Here is a 26,179-nt window from a genome sequence, read left to right on the forward strand (position 1 = left end):
TGAGTGATGTTTTTTCACTCTAATGTAAGGCTAGGTTAAATATTTTGAAAGTTGAATTAATTGTCTTACAAGATGTAAAAGTATTTCTTGTTTTACGTAGATTTAAAAATGTAAGAGATGGTAAGTAATCCAAAACATGAATAACATTTATTATGTTGTTTTAGGAAAGACCAGGACCGCATTAAGTTTATCCAAAGATTTCACCAGGTGGATTGTATTATGAAGGAAAGGACAACTTTCAGTACTATTACAGGTAAAGTCTAGCATAAATCTAATATACCTATTTTGAAAATTTCCTTTTATTGTGTTTTCTGGTGTAAGAATTCTTTTGATATTTCCGAAAACTTAATAAAAATAACTGCATTGAGGGTAGTAATTGACCATGGTGGCTGTAGAATCATAATGATATAAACACTTGTGTTGTGATAAGTTCCTGTTTGCTCCATACAAAAACAGTATCTTCTAAAATACAGTCAAAACTGTTAACAGTCACCTCGTTTCAGCAGTCACCTGCCTCTAACGGTTTCAGACCCTCTCAAACGTTTTCTCTATATAATTTAACTCGTTTCAGCGGTTACCTGTCTAACACTGTCAGTGGTCACCTAATTTTCGAACGAAATCGTAAATTCAACTTTTAATTTTTTAAACTACCAAAAATCTTCATGCAACAAAGATCGCGTAAAACAAGGTAAATTCATCAACTACCTGCATTCCAAACTTTCAGTTTCCATTGTAAACTGTATCACTGACTTATTTCTCAACGAATATTAACATATTTCGTATTTTCCTTCACATTTACAGTGCTGGAATAGTCAATTTTTATTTCACTCCTCGCAAGGACCATAACTCAACACTTAAACAATTTTCCTCAATCCCCTCCATGGGCGATGTTTGAATCGGGTTTTGGAACCTCGTTATACAGGTCACCTCTCTTGGGCTGTCACGATTGATACGTCCCAAGATTTACTGCTTAATACAGGTTTGACTGTACTACTAAGGGTGTGTTTAACGACCTTACACAGCTGGTAAATCTTAAAGATGAAAAGAGTGACTTTTTGGGAAAGAAATATTTAATGTATTTAAACAATGGTTGTTATTTGCCCACCTCAGCAGTTTTGTATAAGTGTGTTCACTTTAAATGTGAGGTTGTGATTTCTCTCTCTTGTCAGGTGTGCTGACTTTGAATTGGGTCCTTATAAAGATATTGTTATTTACTGTATATCCATTACAAATGCGTTAAGCAATCAGCATATAGGACTCAAGAGTAAAAACAATCTTGTTTAAGTCTTAATGATGTATCTACCGGTTGTAGGCACCATCTTCCTGCACACTGATATAGTGCCCAACTCAGCATTTGCCTCTATTAGAAAAAAAAAGGTTTCTTAACTTCTTATTCATTTCACCTTAATATGTTCTATTTGGGTCAGTCATAGTATTGTGTTGTATTAATTTGAATAATTTCAAGTTCATTAGGGCTACAATATTGTGTGATTGTTTTGGAATTGTAACATGGATTTCAAGATCTTATAAGGACTATACTTATTTCCTGAAGGTCATCCTGTGGTAATGTCTCCCTTGTTATTATCTTTTTTATTATATTCTAATAAGTTTGTAGAAATTTTTTTTAAAAGGATAGAGGAGATGGTTCAGACAGTCAGACTCGTTTTTTTGTCGAGCCTGCGACTTTTGTCGCAGAAAGCTTGACATAGGGATAGTGATCCGGCGGCGGCTACGGCGGCGGCGGCGTTAGCTAACTTCTTAAAAGCTTTATATTTTAGAAGGTGGAAGGTCTGGATGCTTCATACTTTGTATATGGATGCCTCATGTTACGAAGTTTCCGTCAGTCACATGTCCAATGTCCTTGACCTCATTTTCATGGTTCAGTGACTACTTGAAAAAAAAGTTAAGATTTTTTGTAATGTTAGATTCTCTCTTATTATAAGTAATAGGATAACTATATTTGGTATGTGCGTACCTTGCAAGGTCCTCATGCCCGTCAGACAGTTTTCACTTGACCTCGACCTCATTTCATGGATCAGTGAACAAGGTTAAGTTTTGGTGGTCAAGTCCATATCTCAGATACTATAAGCAATAGGTCTAGTATATTCGGTGTATGGAAGGACTGTAAGGTGTACATGTCCAACTGGCAGGTGTCATCTGTCCTTGACCTCATTTTCATGGTTCAGTGGTTATAGTTAAGTTTTTGTGTTTTAGTCTGTTTTTCTTATACTGTATGCCATAGGTCTACTATATTTGGTGTATGGAATGATTGTAAGGTGAACATGTCTAGCGGGCAGGTGTCATCTGACCTTGACCTCATTTTCATGGTTCAGTGGTCAAAGTTAAGTTTTTGAGTTTTGGTCTTTTTTTCTAATACTATATGCAATAGTTCAACTATATTTGGTATGTGCGTACCTTGCAAGGTCCTCATGCCCGTCACACAGTTTTCACTTGACCTCGACCTCATTTCATGGATCAATGAACAAGGTTAAGTTTTGGTGGTCAAGTCCATATCTCAGATACTATAAGCAATAGATCTAGTATATTCAGTGTATGGAAGGACTGTAAGGTGTACATGTCCAACTGGCAGGTGTCATCTGACCTTGACCTCATTTTCATGGTTCAGTGGTTATAGTTAAGTTTTTGTGTTTTAGTCTGTTTTTCTTATACTGTATGCCATAGGTCTACTATATTTGGTGTATGGAATGGTTGTAAGGTGTACATGTCTAGCTGGTAGATGTCTTCTGACCTTGACCTCATTTTCATGGTTCAGTGGTCAAAGTTAAGTTTTTGAGTTTTGGTCTTTTTTTCTAATACTATATGCAATAGGTCATCTATATTTGGTGTATGGAAATATTTTATGATGTACCTGTCAGTCTTGCAGGTTTTATTTGACCTTGACCTCATTTTCACGGTTCATTGCTCAGTGTTAAGTTTTTGTGTTTTGGTCTGTTTTTCTAATACTATAAGCAATAGGTCAACTATATTTGTTGTATGGAAGGATTGCAAGCTGTAGTACATGTCTGCCTGGCATTGTTCATCTGACCTTGACCTCATTTTCTTGGTTCATTGGTCAATGTTTAGTTTTCTTGGTTAAGTCTGTATCTTAGAAACTATAAACAATAGGTCAACTATATTTAGTGTATTGAATGATTGTAAGGTGTACATGTATTTCTTGTTTGGTTTATATGACCTTGACCTCATTTTCTTGGATCATGTTAAGTGTATGTGATAGTTGTAGTAAAGCTTTATATTTAGGACTATCAACATAATATCAATGATTAGTAAAGAAGGCGAGACATTTCAGCGTGTGCACTCTTGTTTTTTTTTTTGCCCATCCGAACTATGTTTTCTTTTGACATCAATATATATATGCTATTGTTTCATTATCATTTATTACAGTTTAATAATAGTTTAATTTACAGTTTTATAATTTTAAGGAATATTTTATCAGGAATTTAAGTTGTTGCTGTCAATATAATACAGAAAGAAGAATAAATTAATCAATAGACTTAAACAGATACAGATTTTAACTTCCGAGTTAAGGTAAGAAAGATAATCCAATCAAGCTATGTTAGGCTAGCTTTAAAAATATATCAGTTTGCTCAAACCTGACCGTTTACTGTTGGATTACAAGAGGTAGTTGGGTGAACTATTTTTGGCTTAAATGATTGAAGGTTTTAAGAATTGTGAAACACCCAAAAAAAGATAATTGCTACCCTTCAAATAGTTATCAATGGCAAGCTCTACATTATTGCGCTGTGGACAGAAGGACAAAAAATGCAGTAAAAACACGCATAAAATCAAATCAGAATTTTATATTTTATTTGTTTATAAATTTTAAGTCTAGCTGCGATAAATCAAATACTGTAAATTTAGAAACTATTGCGTGCATTTATTATTGTGATTTTTGATGAATGGACAAAATGTGAGATGAATTATTGCAATTTCAAGAAAAGCTACATCCAGATATATGCATCAGATAACATAATGCCAGTTCTAAATATTACTATACTCATCCAGTTGCATTATTCGCATTAATAAAAACCTTGCAATGATTTCTGAATTTACAGTATATAAGTTGAATGCTGTCTGAATGTCCAGACATCAAGATTTCAGTTTCCAGTCGTCAGGAATTTCTTTACCAAACTTTGCATGATAATGTTCATGGGAAGAGGAAGACCACTAATGATGTTAAGGTCAATAGGTTAATTTCTAGGTCAAATATTCATAGGAAAAGTTTTGTTTCATGATGGATTGTTTGCTGTAAATGTCCAACTGTGATCAGTCAGATGAGTAGAAGCACTATTCATTTTGGGTTCAATTGAATAATAGTCAATGTCACAACAGCTATTGAAATTTTGCAAAATTCTAGTTTCCATTTTGAACAATAACAATAAGTCCCCTCCCACTATTTGATGTGTATTGTAAGCAGACTTTACATTTACAGTCAGTCTTCAATCTGGTCAATGCAAAAATCTCTTTCTTCTACAGATCTATGAAGAGTTCATGCAACTCAGCCTATGCACCCATGATGCATCTGTAATTTTATGATATTTGTATTGCAGAACACTTAATCAAAGATAAAAACGTTAAAAATTGGCCTTGTATAAGCTGTGTTCTCTATCTCAACTTTTGTGTAAAGGTCATGCACTCTATCTAAAGTCTAGTGTGTCAACTTAGTAAATTACCATTGATAACAACAGTTGAAAATGTTTGTTATTTTAAATTAGTATATACGGATAAGCCTTTGATCAATATCTTGTTTTCCCTTTTAAGTACACCATTTAAAACCAAATTTAATTGTCAATGTTTTTAAAACCTGAAATTAGTCAATAATTATGTTGAGAACTCAGTGAAACGGCATACATTGTATCCCTGTGTCGGAACCTATAATTTGCAAGTTGATTTTTTAACCGTAAATCCTGTTGAGATCTTTTTCCCAGAGTGTTGAAAAATGAAAAAGAAGGATTACATGTTCATTATCAATGTAAATCATGAGATGATTTGTTCTTTTATGATAAAACAGAAAACATTTTACTGGTGAATAAGGTTGGGGAAAGGTTAACACTTTCTCTTGCATTGGATTAATTAAAATGGGGTGAGTACTATATTAATGAAATTCATTAAACAAGGGCATAATTATGTACTTCCTTTTGACAGAAGAGACTTGACATAAATTGTTTTGAATGTATCTTCTGTCCATCACTGCTATTTGTGAAAACATCCTGCAGTTTTTTTGTATTTTTCATATTTGATCAAGGCATATATTAATGAATGGTATCCACCATACATAGCTTTAATGCAAGTCAGTTGACTTTGTTGTTTTCTAGCCATTGTTACTTAGAGTATGTGTGCGTGTCATAATTTTCAAATGTCCAAATGACAGATCATTTTCTAATAAAAAGTTGATTCAGTCAATTTTTACCATGCATAGTGGTACCTGTTCAGTTTGGTATACTGACTTATTGTGTTCTCATTAACTAGAGTGATACCTTTTTGTAATGTAGAACTAAGAAAATGTCTGCTATTTTGAACACAAAGTCTTTTGCAATTTACCTTGGACTTAATTTGACACAAGTACATTTGTGGGTTTACTCACTGTCTGTTATCAGATTAGTAGTTCACCTGTTGTGATCAGCTGATACTAAGCTCAAACCTGTTGTGTTAATTACTGTATAATTACCACATTTAATTGCCAAGTAAAAATTACAAGTGCTCCCTTGAGCATATGAATTACCAGTTAACAGATTATCTTTGAATAATGTATGTAACAATTAAGTAACTATTCTTTGAGTGTTTGGTTTAATGTGTTTATATTGTGTAGTAAAATGATTGGGAAGAAGAGATAATGGTAAATATGCCCCAGGGTATTGTTTAAAAAAACATCTGAAAATTATTTTATTAATTAGTAAGCTTTATGTCTTGATATGAATAACTTTTAAAAACATTAAATTTTTGATCTGTCAACAGATATACTATTTGGCAGTTAAGATTGTCATTGGTAACATCATAGACATATGCCTTTGGTTCCATTTTTGCATTGTCAAATGTAGTGGCATTTTTGTTGTTGAAATAAAATAGTATATAGAACAACAATAATTAACAGCTCCTCACTCTAAATTTCATAACTTTCCATTGACTAACTGATATTTAATTGAAAACTACCACTACTACAAAATAAAGAAATCTAGGCTTATGGATCTAACACTCGCTTATGCCATCAATGGATTGTATGTGAACCTCAGTGACGGTAAAAGTAAGAGCTTGATGAACTGTTTTCCTGAATGATTAAAAAAATTTCTATTTAATTAGGAATATAGTTGTATCAATACAATGAACCCCCAGGCAGGTTATTTGTACTATCTGTCATTGTACAAAACTAAATCACACTTCCTTTTCTAAAAGGAAATTGCCTTAGGCTAAAACAGCAGCAAGGGCATTGTCAAACATTCCTCATTCTTGTAAAAGTTGTATTTATAAAGAAATTGGTGTTTTTAGGTGTCACGAAAAAACTTGTCAAAGAAAATTATGTAACTTTATCAATATTAAGAAATTCAGAAGATGAAATTGACATTGGCAGCTGTCAGTTGGTTCTTTTCTCTTAGAGACAATTGAATTTATATATAGCTTGAGATTCTTTGCATACAGTTAAAGAAACCTTTCACTGCTTCCTCACCGAAGGTTTTATTTATTAATGGTGATATAATGAATGTTTAATCAAGGATTCTATCGCATACCTTTTAGCAAAGAATGGATTAATTTGGAACATTGGCTTTGGAACGGATTGTGCTTGCTTTGTGCAAAGTGTTATTATCATTGTATATTTGGAAGGTACATTTTAATTTCAAAGATATCTTTTTTTTGTGGATTGCAGCTTATTTTTTTGTTTTACTATTATTCAAATGAATGATAATCAATGAAGATAATTATTGCTAGAAGTGAAAATAATCAATTGATCACATTAAAATTTCATCAATATCGAGGCAACTAGTATGGGAAATCATAGAATGAGGAAGAAACATTCATAAGTGAGTCAAAATTATTTGAATTGAATTTCAGTGAATGTTTTAATAACATTTAAGGACATATTTAATTAAAAAGTAACACCTTTAGAAGAGGAATATTGTCCCAGGTGAATACTTTGTTCAGTAATCTGATTATAGTAAATGATAAAATACTTTGGACACTACAGCTAAGATAATATTTTAATTTCATTCAGTGTACATGTTTTAAGCTGTCAATACTTCATATTGTGCTGAAACGACTTCATGGCGTAAGCTTAAAACTTGTGACTGCAGATGAGAAATAATGAAATGAGGACATTTTATGTCTGTCTTGTGACACAATTTTATTAAAATGACTGAAAACTGAAATTGAATACCATCCTATTTTAAGTGTGAAGAATACAGAAATAATTGTGGTAAATACTGCATTTCTTTACTGAAAGGATTTAAAATGAAATGACGATCACCTAGTAAAATGAGATGACCGCTTGGATAAAATTATAGGGAAGACCATTTAAAAGACTCCCTGTTTATTGTGTTTTAACTGATGCATGAAAGGAGATTAATTTTGGTGGAAAAATAAGTGTTTTTCGTGTCTGGCTATTGGACAATTTTCGACGCTTTTCGCAGAGTTTTCTCAGGAAGATTCCTTATTTTTGGATACAATGCTGAAGTGGGTTAAGTCATTGTAAGTATATAAACTTTGTATGAGTATGAACATTTGACACAGAAATAATCAACATTTATTTTATATCACCAGTCAATATCGTGGGCGTATGGAACAGGTTATGAAGGTTTTGTTTAGCTAGTTGACTAGGGTTGTATTTAAGATTTGAATCCTAGCTAATTTAACGCTGTTTATCCTCCCCACCCCTAACATGTGAATATTCTGCAATAGCGACCATTAATAATGTTTTCAGTAAGCAAAAAACAAGTTAACATCTAAATTCATTTACAAAAACAAAAATGGTCAATTGTCATATAATTTGATATTCAAATGCACTAAAAAGCAAATAGATAAAATAGGTCATACGGTTAAAACTTTGAATTTGATCCACCTTCTGTCACATTATATGACAAGAAGATCCTCTGACACAGGAAAAGCTGATACTTTTAAATCAAAAGTTAAGTTATCCATTACACATCCCATACATCATAGGCACATTTATAGAACTAAAATAGGGTGTAAACTAACACCAATGACGCATGAGATATCTGTTGAATTTAATAAATTTTACAAGAACTAAATTAAATGCATAAAGATTAACCAAGTCTTCAAGAGACCAGTAGCAAATTCATTTGGTACAAGGATTTAATTGTCTTCTTTCTGAGTGTGAGAATTACTGAACTTGATTCAATGATGTTTCTATATGTGTTTGGTTTGGACATTGGAGGCCACACTAAATGTTAGGGACTAACACTGGGTGATCTCAGTCCACAAGTATGTGATCGATTAAGTTTAATTAGTTACTTACACTCACTGATGGTAAAAACTATCTCTATGAAATTGTAGATCACCTGATATTTGCAGTATAATGAATTGTTTTCGCATAATGTGGATTCATTATTATTCCTTGGATACCAATTTCATGGGTACAGGTGAACCACGAAATTAAATGTTCAACAAATAACAAATTTTCTATAGACTTCTAATGTAAGTTTTCCTGAATCCACTAAAATTGGTACCCATGAAAATAAATGAATCCACAGTAATTAAGGAGTATAACATGTCATCGCTACTTTTGTGTTGAACTTGTCATCAAGAGTAAAGCAACAACTATATGAAAGAAAATTTGTAAATTTTGTATTTGATACTTTATGATATATATGCTACCTTTAATCAGAAATGAAAGGGTAAATTTTAAGGTGTTACAAAATTCTGGCTTTTAGCAAATGACAATTAGCGGGGCCTTAGTGGCCAAGTGGTCTATGTAGTTCATATACAGTAATCACTAGCCCGAGGTTGAATTCAAAACCCTGCTTGCATTGAGGTGTGTCTAAACTTCTGAACATAGGTTAAGATTTGAGTTGATCTTATTTAAATTATTTCATTCAAGTGTTATGCCAAGTAGTAATGTGGAAATGAGAAAAACTTATTGTTTTAGTTAAATGACTTGTGTACTTTAACAATGAAGGATGACATCATGTTTTAGTAATGTTTCTTCTTTATCTGATTCTTCTGCTTCTCTTACAACCTTGTCTGGGCTATAATTTTTTTTATCTTTTGATACTGGCTTATGATATTTGGCTTGAAGGTGTATTACCATAAGATGGTGTGTCTCTATCATCATGACTCATGTGACCTTGACCTTTGACATACTTCAAGGCCCATTTTGGAGTGATTGCCCCTGAAATATCAATTTTTAGAAAATTAAAAAGTTTTGGCTAATATCTCAAAATTAGTAAAGCAGTTAAAGAAAAACTAATATGGATGGAATTGATCAACAGGTCAAGGTCTATCTCCTATGGAATTTTCAGAAGAATTGATAGCTCATTTTGGAGTAATTGCCCCTGACATGTCATTATTTTGCAAATTTCACAGTTTTTGGTTATTATTTTGGAAACTATAACATATAGAGAGAATTTTAAAACAGTAAAACATGTCCAGATCTACAAATAATAGATATAAGAAGATGTGGTATGAGTGCCAATGAGACAAATCTCCATCCAAGTCACAATTTGTAAAAAGTAAATCATTATAGGTCAAAGTATGGCCATCAACACGGAGCCTTGGCTCACACTGAACAGCAAGCTATAAAGGGCCTTAAAAATGACAAGTGTAAAACCATTCAAACAGGAAAACCAATGGTCTAATCTATATAAAAAACGAGAAACAAGAAACACTTATGAACCACATCAACAAACGACAACCACTGAACATAGTTAACTTTTCTTTGCAAAACAATTGACCCCTTTTTAGCTCACCTGGCCCAAAGGGCCCAGTGAGCTTTTCTCATTACTTGGCATCCGTCGTCTCGTCCGTCGTCCGTAAACTTTTACAAAAATCTTCTCCTCTGAAACTACAGGGCCAAATTTAACCAAACTTGGCCACAATCATCATTAGGGTATCTAGTTTAAAAAATGTGTCTGGTGACCCGGCCAACCAACCAAGATGGCCGCCATGGCTAAAAATAGAACATAGGGGTAAAATGTAGATTTTGGCTTATATCTCTGAAACCAAAGCATTGAGAGCAAATCTGACATGGGATAAAAATGTTTATCAGGTCAAGATCTATCTGCCCTGGAATTTTCAGATGAATCGGACAACCTGTTGTTAGGTTGCTGCCCCTGAATTAGTAATTTTAAGGAAATTTTGCCGTATTTGGTTATTATCTTGAATATTATTATAGATAGAGATAAACTGTAAACAGCAATAATGTTCAGCAAAGTAAGTTCTACAAATAAGTCAACATGACCAAAATGGTCAATTGACCCCTTAAGGAGTCATTGCCCTTTATATTCAATTTTTAACAATTTTCATAAATTTTGTAAATTTTTACAAAATAATTTCCACTGAAACTACTGGGCCAAGTTCATTATAGATAGAGATAATTGTAAGCATCAAGAATGTTCAGTAAAGTAAGATCTATAAACACATCACCATCACCAAAACACAATTTTGTCATGAATCCATCTGTGTCCTTTGTTTAATATGCACATAAACCAAGTTGAGCGACACAGGCTCTTTAGAGCCTCTAGTTAAGGTTAATTAATACAATTTCTAGAAATGCTGCATACAAATAAAAGTTATCAAATCTTAAACAGGAGTTTTTAAAGGCAGTGCTTTAATGCCTTTCTAGTTGCCGGGTTAATCCTTCCTTCCGCGATATCCAACTTATCTACGTGGGGGGTCATTAGGCTCCAAGTAGATCCGGAAATGTTGAATTCTCTCCTCTTCTTATTGTGATATAAAATGTTTTTTGTTTCATTTCATTTACATTGGTAAATAGAGAAACGATCATTGTGTTTTGTTAGTTTTAAAAACTTTTGATATATTTGTATTTTGCATTATAAGCAGTCAACCGATTGACAAACTAGAATGATTTGAATTCCGTGTGGAAAGAGCTCGGGTTAATTTCGAGTGTTATCTGCAATCTAGATGTTTATAAATCATTTCAGTCGTTGATATAATAATTAAGAGTCGACTGAACATTAATTATATTATACAATTTAAAGCGCATTTCTGTCTATGCACGTGAACCCGTCTAACGTTATTGTTATTTCGCAGTTATATAAAGTAGCAAATTATCGTTCCTGAATAGGTGGCGCCGTGGTAGCCGATCCTGTTCCTCAACTTCCGGTTTCTGCACTGTGCAACTATTTCAGTTACATTTTTAATTAACGATGCCAAGTACTTGTTGTTGTGTTCCTGGATGTCATTTAAGAGGAGGACATGCATTTCCAAATGACTTAAAAAGAAGGAAAAGTTGGATCAACGCCATGGCCCAAACGCAGATTGGACGAGAACACGATGAAATCGTGGAGTCCATCTCAATCAGCTTTTGTTTGCAAGGCACATTTTACTGAAAAAGACTACGTGCAGGAAACTATTCATGGTAAAACTCTATTTTCTTTTTGAAATATATAGTTATATATGTAATCGCCATGCGAATAAACCAAAGTATGTTTACAACCGCAATTATCGTTTTAGAATAAAAGGGGGTGGTTAATTCAAGACGTCATCATTTTTTGGATTACGATTCAATGTGATCTGTGTGAGATTTTTTGGTGATTGCTACAATTATAATGATTTCTTACAAGAGGTATATCATACTGAGAATTATTTTAGTAGTAATTATGCTAATGTAGTAATGACAGGAATGCATAAGCTATGCCTCATAGACTTTCTTGAAAAATATCAATGACAATGTTAACAGGAACAAAACAGTGACATGCTCTCATCTATATTATAGTTATTTAGGTACAGACAATGTACCTTTGTTGCATAAGTCTCTCATTGTTTGTCCTTTGGATTTACATAACATACATTGAATCAGGCGAACATAGTTTTATCCAGATTGTAATGAATAAATCTAGTTAATATTTCGCCAGGTAATACAAAGTATACATTGCTAATGGAAGTTCATTTAATTATCAAAAAACTAATGTTTTATAACCTTTTTCAGGGCGCAAACCCACCATACAGAGACTTAAGTCTACTGCCATTCCCAGCCTATTTTCCTGGACCAAGCAAGAGACTGAATCGTCCGCAAAAAGAAAAATCAGGGCAGTTTCCTGTGAAAACTAAACTTGATGAATATTGTAGTAAAAATCTAGACGAAAGTTTTGATTGTAAAGTTGGTTTTCCTGAAGAAGTCATTCATACTGCAGAAAGGATTTATGACTGTCCACCACCAACTGCCGAGCTAATGTTGAGCTTCCAAGATGGAATTACGCAAACACTATCAATGTCTATGTTTTCAGCAGAGAATTTTGAAATGAAGACACGTGACACAGCCATGCATTTTTATACCGGTTTAGAGTTGTATACTAAATTTTTATTTGTTTTGACCACACTTTGTCCAACAGCACATTGTTTGAGATACATATATTTTCAAATTGATAGGGTGTCAGTTGAAAATCAGTTTTTTTATGACTTTGATGAAATTGAGGCATTATACAACCAACTTTGAACTTTCTAGATTCTAGATTGAATCTAGTGTTAAGAATATTGTGTATACATTGATTGTTTTTATGCCTAAACAGTGGTGTGAGGCTAACACTTGGCCATCTAGTGGTTTAGTCAGGCATTTTTCGCCATCCAACTTCAAATTAAAGTTTCCTACGACTTGGATTATTATTGACAGCACAGAATATCCCGTGATAAAACCTAAAGCTCCTAGAGCTCAGGCAACCTTTTCATCATATAAAAACAGAAACACTGAAAATACTTGTATGTTCGACGCCTGGTGGTTTAGTCAACTATGTCTCTAATGCATATGTTGGTTCTACCAGTGACTATGAAATAGTTGAAAGATGTAGAATACAAAATGTAGTTCAATTATGTGATCCAGGTGACAGTGTGATGGCAGACAAAGGTTTAAATGTGCAAGATTTGTTAGCTAACTGTTTTCAAAAAAAGAAACAGAATTAGTTCCAAAACTCTTATACGGGATAGAAAAGTCTCCAATTAACATGTGCACATAGAGCGAATTATTGGACTTGGCAAAACATACAAAATTCTCACAAATCCTATGAATGGAACTGAAACAAAACTCTCATCTGAAATAACATTTAGTTGTTTTATGTTGTGTAATTTTAGAACTTGTATTGTGCCAAAGGATGCAGAAATAAAAGTGACGCAATGAATTTTGTTCTGATATATATATATTTATAATTACATGCACATGTAAATTGTAATGCATATAAAAATAAGGAGATGTGGTATGATATTCAGTGAGTTTATCGAACTAAAGTGCATAAGAAATGGGTTTAAGCAGTTACAGGTATTACTGTCACTGTACAGTCTCCAATAATGAGAAAAACTTGTACTGTGTAAAAAATTTCAGAGATCTTACCACTAAGTTTTGTTGTCTCACCTTGACTTTGATGAATTGTTTATATCTGTTGATGTAAATATAAAAAAGAAGATGTGGTATGATTGCCAATGAGACAACTCTCTACAAGAGACCAAATGACACAGAAATTAACAGCTATAGGTCACAGTATGGTCTTCAACAATGAGCAAAGCCCATACCGCACAGTCAGCTATAAAAAGCCCCGAAATGACAATGTAAAACAATTCAAACAAGAAAACTAACGGCCTAATTTATGTACAAAAAATGAACGAATATAACAAATATGCAACACATAAACAAACGACAACCACTGAATTACAGGCTCCTGACATGGGACAGGCACATACATGTACATACAGAATGTGTCGGGGTTAAACATGTTAGCGGGATCCCAACCTTCCCCCTAACCTGGGACAGTAGTGTAACAGTACAATATAAGAACAAACTATAAAAATCAGTTGAAAGAGGCTTAACTCATCAGATAGATAAATACAAGTGGACGTGGTCGGGTTGTTGTACATCCAAACAACAAAAAGACACTAAGTACAGATCTGAGAGTACTCGCAGTTACTGACAGCTAGTTCAAAGCCACTAACAACTGATAAAAAAATCTTGCATCTAAGACTAAATTATCAATCCGTAAGCTCCCTTTAGAATTTTATAAATTTTAGATTTTACATTTCTGAGTTATGGGGTTTTATTGGGATTTTCCAGTTTTTGTCGAGCCTGCGACTTTTGTCGCAGAAAGCTCGACATAGGGATAGTGATGTGGCAGCGGCAGCGGTGTTAGCTAACTTCTTAAAAGCTTTATATTTTAGAAGGTGGAAGACCTGGCTGCTTCATACTTTGTATATGGATGCCTCATGTTACGAAGTTTCCATCAGCCACATGTCCAATGTCCTTGACCTCATTTTCATGGTTTAGTGACTTCATGAAAAAAAAGTTAACATTTTTTGTAATGTTAAATTCTCTCTTATTATAAGTAGTAGGATAACTATGTTTGGCATGTGCGTACCTTGCAAGGTCCTCATGCCCGTCAGACAGTTTTCACTTGACCTTGACCTCATTTCATGGATCAGTGAACAAGGTTAAGTTTTGGTGGTCAAGTCCATATCTCGGATACTATAAGCAATAGGTCAAGTATATTCGGTGTATGGAAGGACTGTAAGGTGTACATGTCCAACTGGCAGGTGTCATCTGACCTTGACCTCATTTTCATGGTTCAGTGGTTATAGTTAAGTTTTTGTGTTTTGGTCTGTTTTTCTTATACTGTATGCAATAGGTCTACTATATTTGGTGTATGGAATGATTGTAAGATGTACATGTCTAACTGGCAGGTGTCATTTGACCTTGACCTCATTTTCATGGTTCAGTGGTCAAAGTTAAGATTTTGAGTTTTGGTCTTTTTTTCTAATACTCTATGCAATAGGTCAACTATATTTGGTGTATGGAAATATTTTATGATCTTTATGTCAGTCGTGCAGGTTTTATTTGACCTTGACCTCATTTTCACAGTTCATTGCTCTGTTAAGTTTTTGTGTTTTGGTCTGTTTTTCTTAAACTATAAGCAATAGGTCAACTATATTTGTTGTATGGAAGAATTGTTAGCTGTACATGCCTGCCTGGCATGGTTCATCTGACCTTGACCTCATTTTCATGGTTCATTGGTCAATGTTTAGTTTTCTTGGTTAATGTTAAGTTTATGTGACAGTTGTAATAAAGCTTTATATTAAGGACTATCAACATAATATCAGTGATTAGTAAAGAAGGCGAGACATTTCAGCGTGTGCACTGTTGTTGGACAACAACTCAAAAATGCTTTAAGCAGTTCGCATGAAACTTTGGTGAATTATTTATAGCTATTGATGTAATCTCCCTATAGATTTTCATAAATTTCAAATATGACATTGAGAAGAAATTGAACTTTATTTGTTTATAGTCTGGCAACAGATTTATTAAGTATTGCGCAACAGCACAGTTTATTGCACAACAGCAAGAAATCTTTAATTGAATATAAATTCAATTCATATAACCTATTTCAAGTTCTTTGACTACATTTATTCAGAAACTATAATATGTCAAATATTTAATTACAATCCAAATTCAGACCTGTATCAAGCTTGAATATTGTGTCCATTTTTGCCCCAACTGTTCAAGGTTGGACCTCTGCGGGTGTATCCAGCTGAGCTCAGCGAATCAGTTTATTTCTTAATTAAGAACTCCTTTTTTCATTCATAAATTACTTGAAACTTGGAAATATAATTTTGCTTGGAGTTATAGTTTCTAAAAAAGTATTGTCATTGAAAGAGTTGACATGTTGCAATGTACATTTATTCTACATAGTTCTATGGTACCAAATCAAAAGTTTATATAAAAAAAAGAAGTCAAAGGTTTCCCATCACAGTTTAGTTACATACATTTTTTTTGTACCTGAGGTCGTTGAATATAGATCATTATATAAATAAGGAGATGAGTTATGATTGCCAATGAAACAACTATCATCCATACTTAACAGTAACAAACCACATTTGCAGAGTTGAATAAAATACAGTTGATAACATTTACTTATTACTAAAAAGAAAATGCCTAACTATTTTAAACAGTATTTGAATATCAATTATATGGTCATTTTTATAAACTTCCTGTTACAAAACTTTTAATTTTTCGAAAAACTTAGGATTTTCTTATCCAAGGAATAGATTACCTTAGCCGTATTTGGCACAACTTTTTGAAATTTTGGGTCCTCAATGCTCTTCAACTTTGTACTTGTTTGGCTTTATAACTATTTTGATCTGAGCGTCACTGATGAGTCTTATGTAGACGAAACGCGCGTCTGGCATATTAAATTATAATCCTGGTACCTTTGATAACTAATTTGACTATAAACATAGATAAAAAAGGTACAAACTGGACATAATGCACTAGTTCATAAACAAGTGAGAACAATCGCCTTCATATAGTGCTCAGAATATGACATTCATAAAACTTGTTCAATATCATTAGAGAACTCTAAATCTTAAATACTGAAAGCCACCTCTGATAAGTACACTGTACTATGCAAGATAATGATATAACTGGACTAAAAATACACACAACCTGTAATTAACTGCCTTTACAGCGCTTTCGCGCTTTGATTACTATTGAGGTACCCATCCTGTCACAATAATAATAAAAGCATTGCAAAATTTTGTAAATTTATAGTATTAGAAACCACAAACACAGAACAGGTCCAATTTAAGATTGACATATTTCACTTTTTAACATTATATGAAGAAATATTTATCAGTATGTAATAGTCCAATATACTGAAAAAACACACCTGACTGAAGATTAATTTTATTTAAGGTTTAGAATTGACAAGAATGACGAGTGAAGTGACAGTTCCTACTGAGTACTAGAAATATGCTATTACTTTAGTTGAAGTACAAAGTTTTGTTCCTAATCAGATTTGTTGTACCTGTATTGCTCATTCTTCTATAAATGTTTTCTGGGGATTTGTTTAGGTGGACCATAAACTTACTCTTGCAAAGTGATAAAAAATTACTAGGTTGTCAAACATTATTTACGTTTTCGTTTGAGTAAATAAGTTTACCTTTAGTTTCCCCTGTATAATCCTGGCTATCTTGACCCTTGACATGTATAACCTGTAAATTATTAGTCTACTGAATATTTAATTTGTTTGGAAGACTGATATGGTCTGGAGTGGGTGTGTATTGTGACAAGAAATGATTCTGATAGGCCAAACAAATATTTTTTTAGTTTCCTTTTCATATGATATTGAAGCTTTCATATTTTGAGGGGAATTTTCAAAAGTTGTAAGATACTGAATTTCAAAAAAATTAGTGTGATCTGAAAATCATATTACACTTATTATTAAAATGCCAAGATATTCACAAATATGTGAAATATTTTATAAAGTATATAAAATTTAAAATAACATTTTCACAAAATGACTCATAGAATATGGTAAATAATTTTCTATTAAATGAAAAATTTATATAGTAAATCTTCGGTGTCATATTGTATCTTTTATAAACTGTGAAAATATATTGCTACTTAAAAATCTTTTTTGAAGAATACATAACAGAAAATGTTTATCTTGATTAATTTACATGCATTGTTACCAAGTAAGCTTCCTGTGAAAAGAAAGCATTCTGTTACCAGGGGAATGTTTGAATAGTGATAGAAAGTTATTAAAATATTTATACCTGAAGCTAAAATGTAAAAACAGTATTGTATTTAAAATTCACAATTCTCTTACTACTCAAAATATAATTATACATCTTGTACTAGAATGAAGATATTCTTTTACCCATCTCTTTATCAATGAAAAATTTTGTCTCCATTTTCTCTTTTTACAATTTGTGAGGGACAGACATTGAAATTGAAGTCAATAAAAAGAGAGAAATTCTGAAAAGTGATTTGAACCAGTTTAACTGGTTACATATGGAAAAAGATATGTAGTTCTTGAGTGTGAGACCTTTTGATTATGCGTTAGGACCTTTCTGAAGTTAGATATAACTTATGGTGTAAAAGTCTTGGAACTTAAACAAAGAAAATCAAAATCACACCCTTCACTTTTTTATTTATGAGATGGGCACCACAAAATGGTATTTATCCCAATTTCTTGGGTCTTGTACAAAGTCTATGTGTTAACCATATATGTACCGCAACAAGGGGGGTCCATTTCCCCCAAAACAGCCTCAGAGTCAAGAAGGCATGTCTTTATATACTTAAATGGCTAAGCTTTACTGTAAAACATGTGAAAATGGATATCTTTTATAAGAAAATCATTCATCTTTTTGAAATCCTCAGAAATGTACTGAATTATTGTCTCCCTGTACTCTAATTCAACTACAGCTTTTCTCTATTCAGTGACCAATTTATCCATGAAGTTTGAGGGAAAAACTGTGATGAAAGAAAAGGTACACATACATAGATATTAGAAAGTGTTAATTGATTGTGAAAGAATAAAATAATACGCGTAATCATTTAACAACTCATATAACAAAGTTTGATTAACACGTTCTCCATTTTTGGGGAGAAATTCACCATATCCAGAGTTATATAATATATACAACCTCCAAGGTTAATACATAGCTAGGCCTCATATTTTCCTTCAAAAATATGGTAAAATAATGGGTATGGGATTAAAATTTTCAATTTTTTTCAATTATTAGTATTCAAACCCTGAAAATTCTTGTTTACATAGTAAGTATTGATCAATTTGATTATATTTAACACAAAAAACTTAAAAATTTTTTCTCATAAACTTACAAAAATAAATTGTAATGCATACTGTCATACTGAAATCCTTGGTAAAAAGGTTAGCTCTGATTTATTAAATCTATCCCTAAAATCATGGTAAGAAAAATTGTGTTGTTTAAAATTCTTATAAAAAAGACTTTAAACAGAAGTCATATTTGAACTTGTCAGATTGTATAGACAGAAATATGTCTAAAGAATGTTGTTTATTAGCCTTTTTCTCTTTACACAATTATGATTCTGCCACAATTTTAATATTAACCTGATCAAAATTGTCATCAATAAAAATTAACATTTCTCTTACATCTGTATGTGTTTTGAATACACAAAGTAAATGACAAATATGTTGAAAAATTTATCAATAATATATTATCAATGCAGAACATCTGAGAAGTCACACTTAAGTAATTTCTATTTGTCATGTCTTAGTGAAAATGGTCCACCTATTTTTATTAAGTCTCAATAAAGGCCATATATGATTTTTTATATTAAGTTATAGTTTCCCTTTAACCCTTGAAATTCAAGAAATATTGTGTGAATATAGACTGTATTTGTTACATATAAACAATACAAAACTTGATATAAACAAAGCATCTGGTATGGATAATATAGGACCAAAAATCCTAAGATTAAGCGCCCCTGTTATTGCATCACCTCTCACATACATATTTAACCGAATGATAGATACTGGTATATATCCTTCTTTACTGAAGAATGCTAAGGTAACACCAGTTTTCAAGGATGGTGACAAGCTTTTAGCAACAAATTACAGACCTATATCTGTTCTTCCAACTTTATCAAAATTAATAGAAAGGCATGTTTCTAATAACATGTACAAATACTTATCTAAACTTAACCTTTTACACCCTACACAATCTGGTTTCAGGCCGCAGCATTCTTGTCAAACTGCACTTATTAATATCATTGACAAATGGTTGCAAGAAATGAATGATGGTAATTTAAACCTAGCAATTTTATTAGATTTTAAAAAAGCTTTTGATTTGGTAGATCATGACATTCTTTGCTTAAAGCTTGAAATTTATGGATTTAGTGAGGCTACTGTTAGTTTTTTCAAGTCATACCTGAATAACAGAAAACAGCAGGTAAACATTTGTAATGTTTACTCTGAACAACAACATGTAAAATTTGGTGTCCCCCAAGGTTCTATACTTGGTCCTCTATTGTTTGTGCTATTTATAAACGACCTTCCCTTATGCATTGAAAATTGTGAAACAGACCTATATGCTGATGACACCACTCTTCATAAATCAGGGAAAAACATAGAAAATATACATGATGATGTTCAAGAAGATTTATACAGGGTTGAAGAATGGTGCAAAATGAATAACATGTTCATTAATGCAAATAAAACAAAATGTTTGGTTACTGGAACAAAGCAAAAACTATCAATTCAGACTTATCAACCAAACTTAATAATAGATTCAAAAGTATTACAAAATTCTTCATGTGAAAAATTATTAGGTGTTAAAATTGACAGCACACTTAACTGGAGAAATCAAATTGACCAAGTTTGTGCTAATATATCATCCAGAATATACCTTCTTTCTAAAATAAAGAAATTTTTAGATATAAATGCAAGGAAAACATATTACAATGGATATATTCTGCCCCTGATTGACTACTGCTGTATTATTTGGGGTGAATGTAAAAATGAAGGGATAGCAAGAATTTTAAAACTCCAAAAAAGGGCAGCAAGATTAATTCTAGATGCAGATCCTTTATCCCCCTCAGCCCCCTTATTTAAAAAACTTGGGTGGATGACAGTTGACAATAGAATAAAATACCACAAATATTTACTTCTATATAAATGTATGCATATGGAAGCACCAATGTACCTAGTTCAAAAGTTTAAACTGAAATCAGATAATAATCCTTACTCCCTGAGAGGCGTCACTCAAGGTAATCTGATAGTTCCTAAGCCAAAAGCTGAGCTATTTAAGAAATCTTTTGTTTATTCTGGATCAGTGTTATGGAATGGACTACCACACAAAATGCGTAAAGCTCAAAACACTTATACTTTTAAACAAAGTATCAAGAAGTACTTAACACAGTCCTGATAAGATTATATTTTCTACAATGTATTTGTATATTCTTTTATTTTTATTTGTATTTGATTTTTTGACTACATGTACATCTTGAACAGCCTTATATCTTATCATGTTAGTAATATTACATTGAACTAATTGACTGTAAATTAACTTTGTGTAAATATCTGTTTTTGATTGTATTGTAATTTGTATGTGAGGGCCTCAGGGAAGATTAGTTTATTGTAACTAACTGAGTTTACCCTCTTTAAATAAAGAATTTATTATTATTATTATTATTATAATATATGCATTCTTTAACAAGCAACACTAATGCAAGATTAATTCGTTTGATTCCTGCACATGTTGTAGTTATGAATATTGCTATGAATAATTATAAAAGCAATTCTAATTATTGCAATAATCATCTTGTCTCATTTTTGGCATTTATAAAAACTTAAACTTCTCAAGAGAATAGTAATCATATTTGCTTGGCCTTATGTAAATAAACTTTTCAATGGCCTTAGATGCCAAGAAGATTATTGCTTGATGTTTCAATATAATACATAATATAAATGTATGTAAAAGTGACAGGATGATGGGTTTCCTTACACTGTATTGTCATCTCATGTTCTTTATGTAACAGCTTATGACTGTGGGACCATATGGGAATTTGTATTTTAGACTTTGTAATGTATCAGAGAAATATACAGTGATGGTAATATGCCAGGGCTTTCATTTCGTGACAAAATTATTATTTAGAGGATTAAGAAAGCACATCATTGTTGAAAAATGATTAGATTACGGTAAGTTTGATTAATTTTCATCATTTTTTTTTTTACTCAGATATTTTTATTGTTTTCAAAAATTCACTTTAAGATAAAAATCCTGGAAATGGAAATATTTACTTTTACTTGAATTAAAAAATAAACTTGACATAGTTGAAAGCTTTTTAGAATAAAGATTTGTCTGTTTAGAGGCTGTTTCATGGAATAGTTGTAAGATAACTTATAAAAACAAAATGAATAAATTTCGATTTTGATTTTTGAAAATATTTTTTAAGTCAATTTTAGAGGAGTGAAAGGGACTTTACATGTTTAATGAAATTTGTTGCATGACGACTTATACACCAAAAACATTTAATCTACAAATAATGGAAATAGATAAAAAAAAAAAACAACATGTAAATGCATACCATTGTAATACACAGCATATATATATGTATGGTTACATGTTTATGACAGATGTTACTGTATTGATTACACATAGTACATTAGACATATATAAGGTGCATTATCAGCATTTATTCCACTCCAACAATCCTCTGTTTATTTTTTTCTCTCTGTGTGATAAATATTTAAGATATTCTCTAGTTCTACTGTTTATTATCTTTCTTCCCTCTATCAAGTACATGATCACGCTGGGTTTGTTTAATTGATCATTTGAAATAAGTACATGTGATAATAAACTGATGGGGAGCACTTTTTCTTTAGAATATTAGGAGTTAATTGCACCCAGGATTTGCAACTCTGTCAGGAGTTAAATTGACTAGACAATTTTCTGTTTGAATCCTTCTTGGTTTTGATGCTCCTAAATATTTTTTAATATATTTTGCTTCCCAAGTACTTGGTCTTGATGGTTGACCTGTTGAGGGTCATTTAAGAAACGTGTTCTGGTGTTTTGCACATTGAAAATGGTACTGTACGTTTAAATTTTACCAAGAGAGCTCACAACAGGAATGAATTTGTTCCTTTTCTTTGACAAATAATGCAAGTAAAGTTTTGGTAAATTCATGAAATTGCAAAACTACTTAATATAACTGTCAATTTCATGATCTTTCCTATAGCATATAGCTTTGAATGTGCCTTCAGGTAATAAATTATCTATCTGATTATTATGAGTAGTGAAAAAACCATGTGCATAAAAACTGACAAATCCACATGTGTGTGGTAATATCAGTATTAAATATTAGCAGAGAGAATTCCTTTTCCAATTAGTAACAGGTTATTTTCAGGTGATTTTTGTGGTGATATTATTATCTCATTATTATACTGATCTGTATATTGATGAATTGTTCAAGTGATACCTCTACAAACCAATCAATTAAACATGATCTATTTATCAAATGTTATGTAAATATCTATTTCTGCTGAATAAGATCTTCTGGGTTTTCTAATTTGCTGAATGAGCACAACTAATACTTAACTTACAAAAAGGTGAAATAATTCCACAGAATGAATTGTTTTGACATCAGATTGCTTGAACTAAAAATTTGATAAGACAATGCCATATTTTTCTTAATGTTAAAAACTATAATTCTGCAATTGATAAATAATGGTTCTGGTTTTTGCAAAATATTCTAATTTAGAAATGTTAAGCATTTATTCTGTTTGGGATTTCAAGTTGGATGACATCAACATTACAGTGGATTGTTGCTTTGTGAATTAGCAAGTAAAAACAGTTGCTCAATCAAGCATTTGTATCAAAATAAAAATTACACTTTATGGAACTGTCTGAGTACCTCTGCTCAGTACCAAAATTTTGAATGCGAAGGATGTAAGAGATGATCTATATGACCAAAGGATTAACAATTTGAGACATCACATTTTATTTCCCTATTTAGTATCTATAAAAATCATTAATATCATAGAAAGAAGACTGTTAAATTGACATAAATGTTCCTGCTTCGTCCATTACCATTGTTTTAGTAGGTCTATGGCTGAAACTATTGTGTTTTTATGGTATTTTGATAGACACTATTGGAAGTTATAATGTAATTATTTCAGACCAACATATTTATTAGTTAGTTTGAATCAAATTGATTGTCATGACCTTCATCTTTGTAAAGGTTATTTTCTAAAAAGGTTTGACTATATTTTGTATATTCATAGATTTCCAAGGTTTTTTTTTGTTTTTATCTTGATTGTGTTATTATAGCACATTGATGGTAATTGTACAAAATAATTAATACAAATATGTAAATTCCCTGAAAAATTGGGTGTCTCAATTAAAATCGATAGACTTTTTTTTATAATTTGCCAAAATGTAGTTTATATCTTGCTGTTTTCAAAAGTATAATAAAAAGTATCTGTCACACGTCGTAATTAAAATCGATAGACTTTTTTTTTATAATTTGCCAAAATGTAGTTTATATCTTGCTGTTTTCAAAAGTATAATAAAAAGTATCTGTCACTGGGCTTTTTTTCAAGCTACAGGTTGTGCAAAATTGTCAGATTGTGCATAGATTGTGCATGAATAACCCAATATTGTGTGATATACAGAAAACTAATATATAGAAAAATTTTAGATGAAATATGAGAAGATAGCTCTTATATGTGTTTTCAGAAAAGAAAAAGAAAAATTTGGGTCATGGAACTCATTTTCTTGCTAAAGTAGGTTAATTCATAAAACATTCCTTTATGAAAGTTACATTATCTGAGTTATCTCCCCTCAAATGGCAAAGTTGAAAAAATCTTAATCAAATAAAAAATGTTCTGCTTTTTGTAAAAATATGATAAAACACATAATTTTCTTCTTTAGATGAAAAGTCTTACAAAGAAATTACGTTCTTCTATCGAATTTTAACATTTCATTAAAGATCTAGACCAATTGTTTCTGGTATTTTACAATTCAAGATGAAGGATGATACCCATGTACTATAACTTGGTAAATATCATTTTGCATTTATATAAAGTTTTTAGTTGAATTTCAAACATGTCAACATTGGGAAAAGAACTGTTCTTTACAACTAACTTGGACACAGATATGAAATAAATGATATATGACCAAGATTTGGCATTAGGTAAAGGGAAAAGAATTGTCCAGAATATTAGTGTAAACTTTCATTTAAATTAGAACTTTTTACATAAAGACAAACATGAAAACATGACATTTAAGTAAGTTATTAGAAGAAAAAGACCAATTTAATATCCAACGTTGAGCGATAATCAGTATGTTGGTAGCTGTATCCTTATAGAGAAATCTGACAGTAATGGGCAAATCAATCAATGTTTGCATTCTGTTATGGAGAATTGCTTTTATTTTCATCTGCAGCAGTTGATTGTATTGCCTAGAAGCATTGCTTAAACTATATCAATATATAGAAAACTAGCTTAATTCCTGTTAGATGATGTGTATATTGGTAATTAACACAATGGAATAATTTTCTTGTGAAATTTGAAATATTAGCCTCAGGTAAGCTGTTATATGGTGAATGTATTCTATGGATTGTAGATTTTATCATTTAATGGAAAACTGAATGTTGTATGGTTTCTTATATTATGGGATTTTTAACAAGTAGAAGGGATAAAATGTGGGGTAAACTCAGAAATAGCACAAATGTTTAACTAAATAATTTATAAGTAATAGGGTTTTATTGTACTACTTATGATAAATATAACAGAATATTAAAATGCACAAGCTTGCAAGTGAGAGACACACTATATATATATGATCACTAAAAATTCATTTGAAATAGTACCAACATTTTTAACCTTCAATTTTCATAGTGTATTGTGGTCTGTGTAACAACCTAACATAACATTATATTACATGGTTATACAATAAATAGAACTTTCTACATCCTACTTAAAAGAAAACACTTTCTTTCAAGACAAAAGTCAATGAAATCCCAAAGATCAATGAACTTGCATGGTTGAACTGCAGCATTTTATCCTTAGAACTGTAGATTGGCATAATTATCTTTCCATTGCCAAATCATATATAAAAAAGCCTAGTATTCTGTATTTAATATTCATCATATGATTTTATAGCAATTGTTGATTATCAATACAGACATGCATCAAAGGCAGCATCCTGGCATGTTTTTATTTAATCTTCATTATTGAATTCTCATTAATTCAATTTGCATGTAAAATCTAAATCATTAATTGCCAAAGAAAATATCTGTTCTAGCATTGGGGCCAATATATAGTGCATCCATTTTATATCAATTTCAATCCAAACATTTAACTTTAACAAGTAAAGTTTGGTGGTTCAAACATGTAAATAAATTTCTTACACACTGTGAAATGTCCACTAGTAGTTTTGAATCTGCAAAAGGGCTTGCTTTTTTATAATCCAATGGAACTCTTTATTTATTATTTCATAAGTATACCAAAAATATGACTAATAGGACTTAGGTGTCTACCTGTCCTTCTGTCTGGTCTTGTAAGTGTTCTCACCTGTACCATTCTTGCCTGATTTTTGTCGAGCCTGCGACTTTTGTCGCAGAAAGCTCGACATAGGGATAGCGATCCGGCGGCGGCGGCTACGGCGGCGGCGGCAGCGTTAGCTAACTTCTTAAAAGCTTTATATTTTAGAAGATGGAAGACCTGGATGCTTC

At 31.7% G+C, this 26,179-nt stretch overlaps 1 protein-coding gene and 1 long non-coding RNA gene across 7 annotated transcripts in view; both read left to right on the forward strand.

The window, feature by feature from the left end:
- Positions 1–7,434: 7,434 nt before the first annotated feature.
- Positions 7,435–26,179, forward strand: part of LOC127730408 (ankycorbin-like) — a 77,778-nt gene continuing 59,033 nt past the window's right edge. For 2 of the 6 annotated variants that reach the window (XM_052238796.1, XM_052238805.1), the window contains exon 1: positions 7,435–7,695. In XM_052238796.1, the coding sequence (XP_052094756.1) occupies positions 7,673–7,695 (23 nt within the window). In that variant the 5' untranslated portion in view covers positions 7,435–7,672. Of the gene's footprint in view, positions 7,696–8,431; positions 8,449–21,536; positions 21,642–26,179 lie in introns of those variants that run through there. The other 4 variants (XM_052238804.1, XM_052238806.1, XM_052238803.1 and 1 more) reach the window with 4 other exon arrangements.
- LOC127730410 (uncharacterized) lies at positions 10,785–13,316 on the forward strand. The gene is made up of 2 exons (XR_007995095.1): positions 10,785–11,563; positions 12,134–13,316. It is a non-coding gene; the product is annotated as an uncharacterized LOC127730410 (long non-coding RNA).

The sequence above is a fragment of the Mytilus californianus genome, unplaced genomic scaffold, assembly GCF_021869535.1.
Source record: "Mytilus californianus isolate M0D057914Y unplaced genomic scaffold, xbMytCali1.0.p SCAF_2, whole genome shotgun sequence".
Taxonomy (NCBI): Eukaryota; Metazoa; Mollusca; class Bivalvia; order Mytilida; family Mytilidae; genus Mytilus; species Mytilus californianus.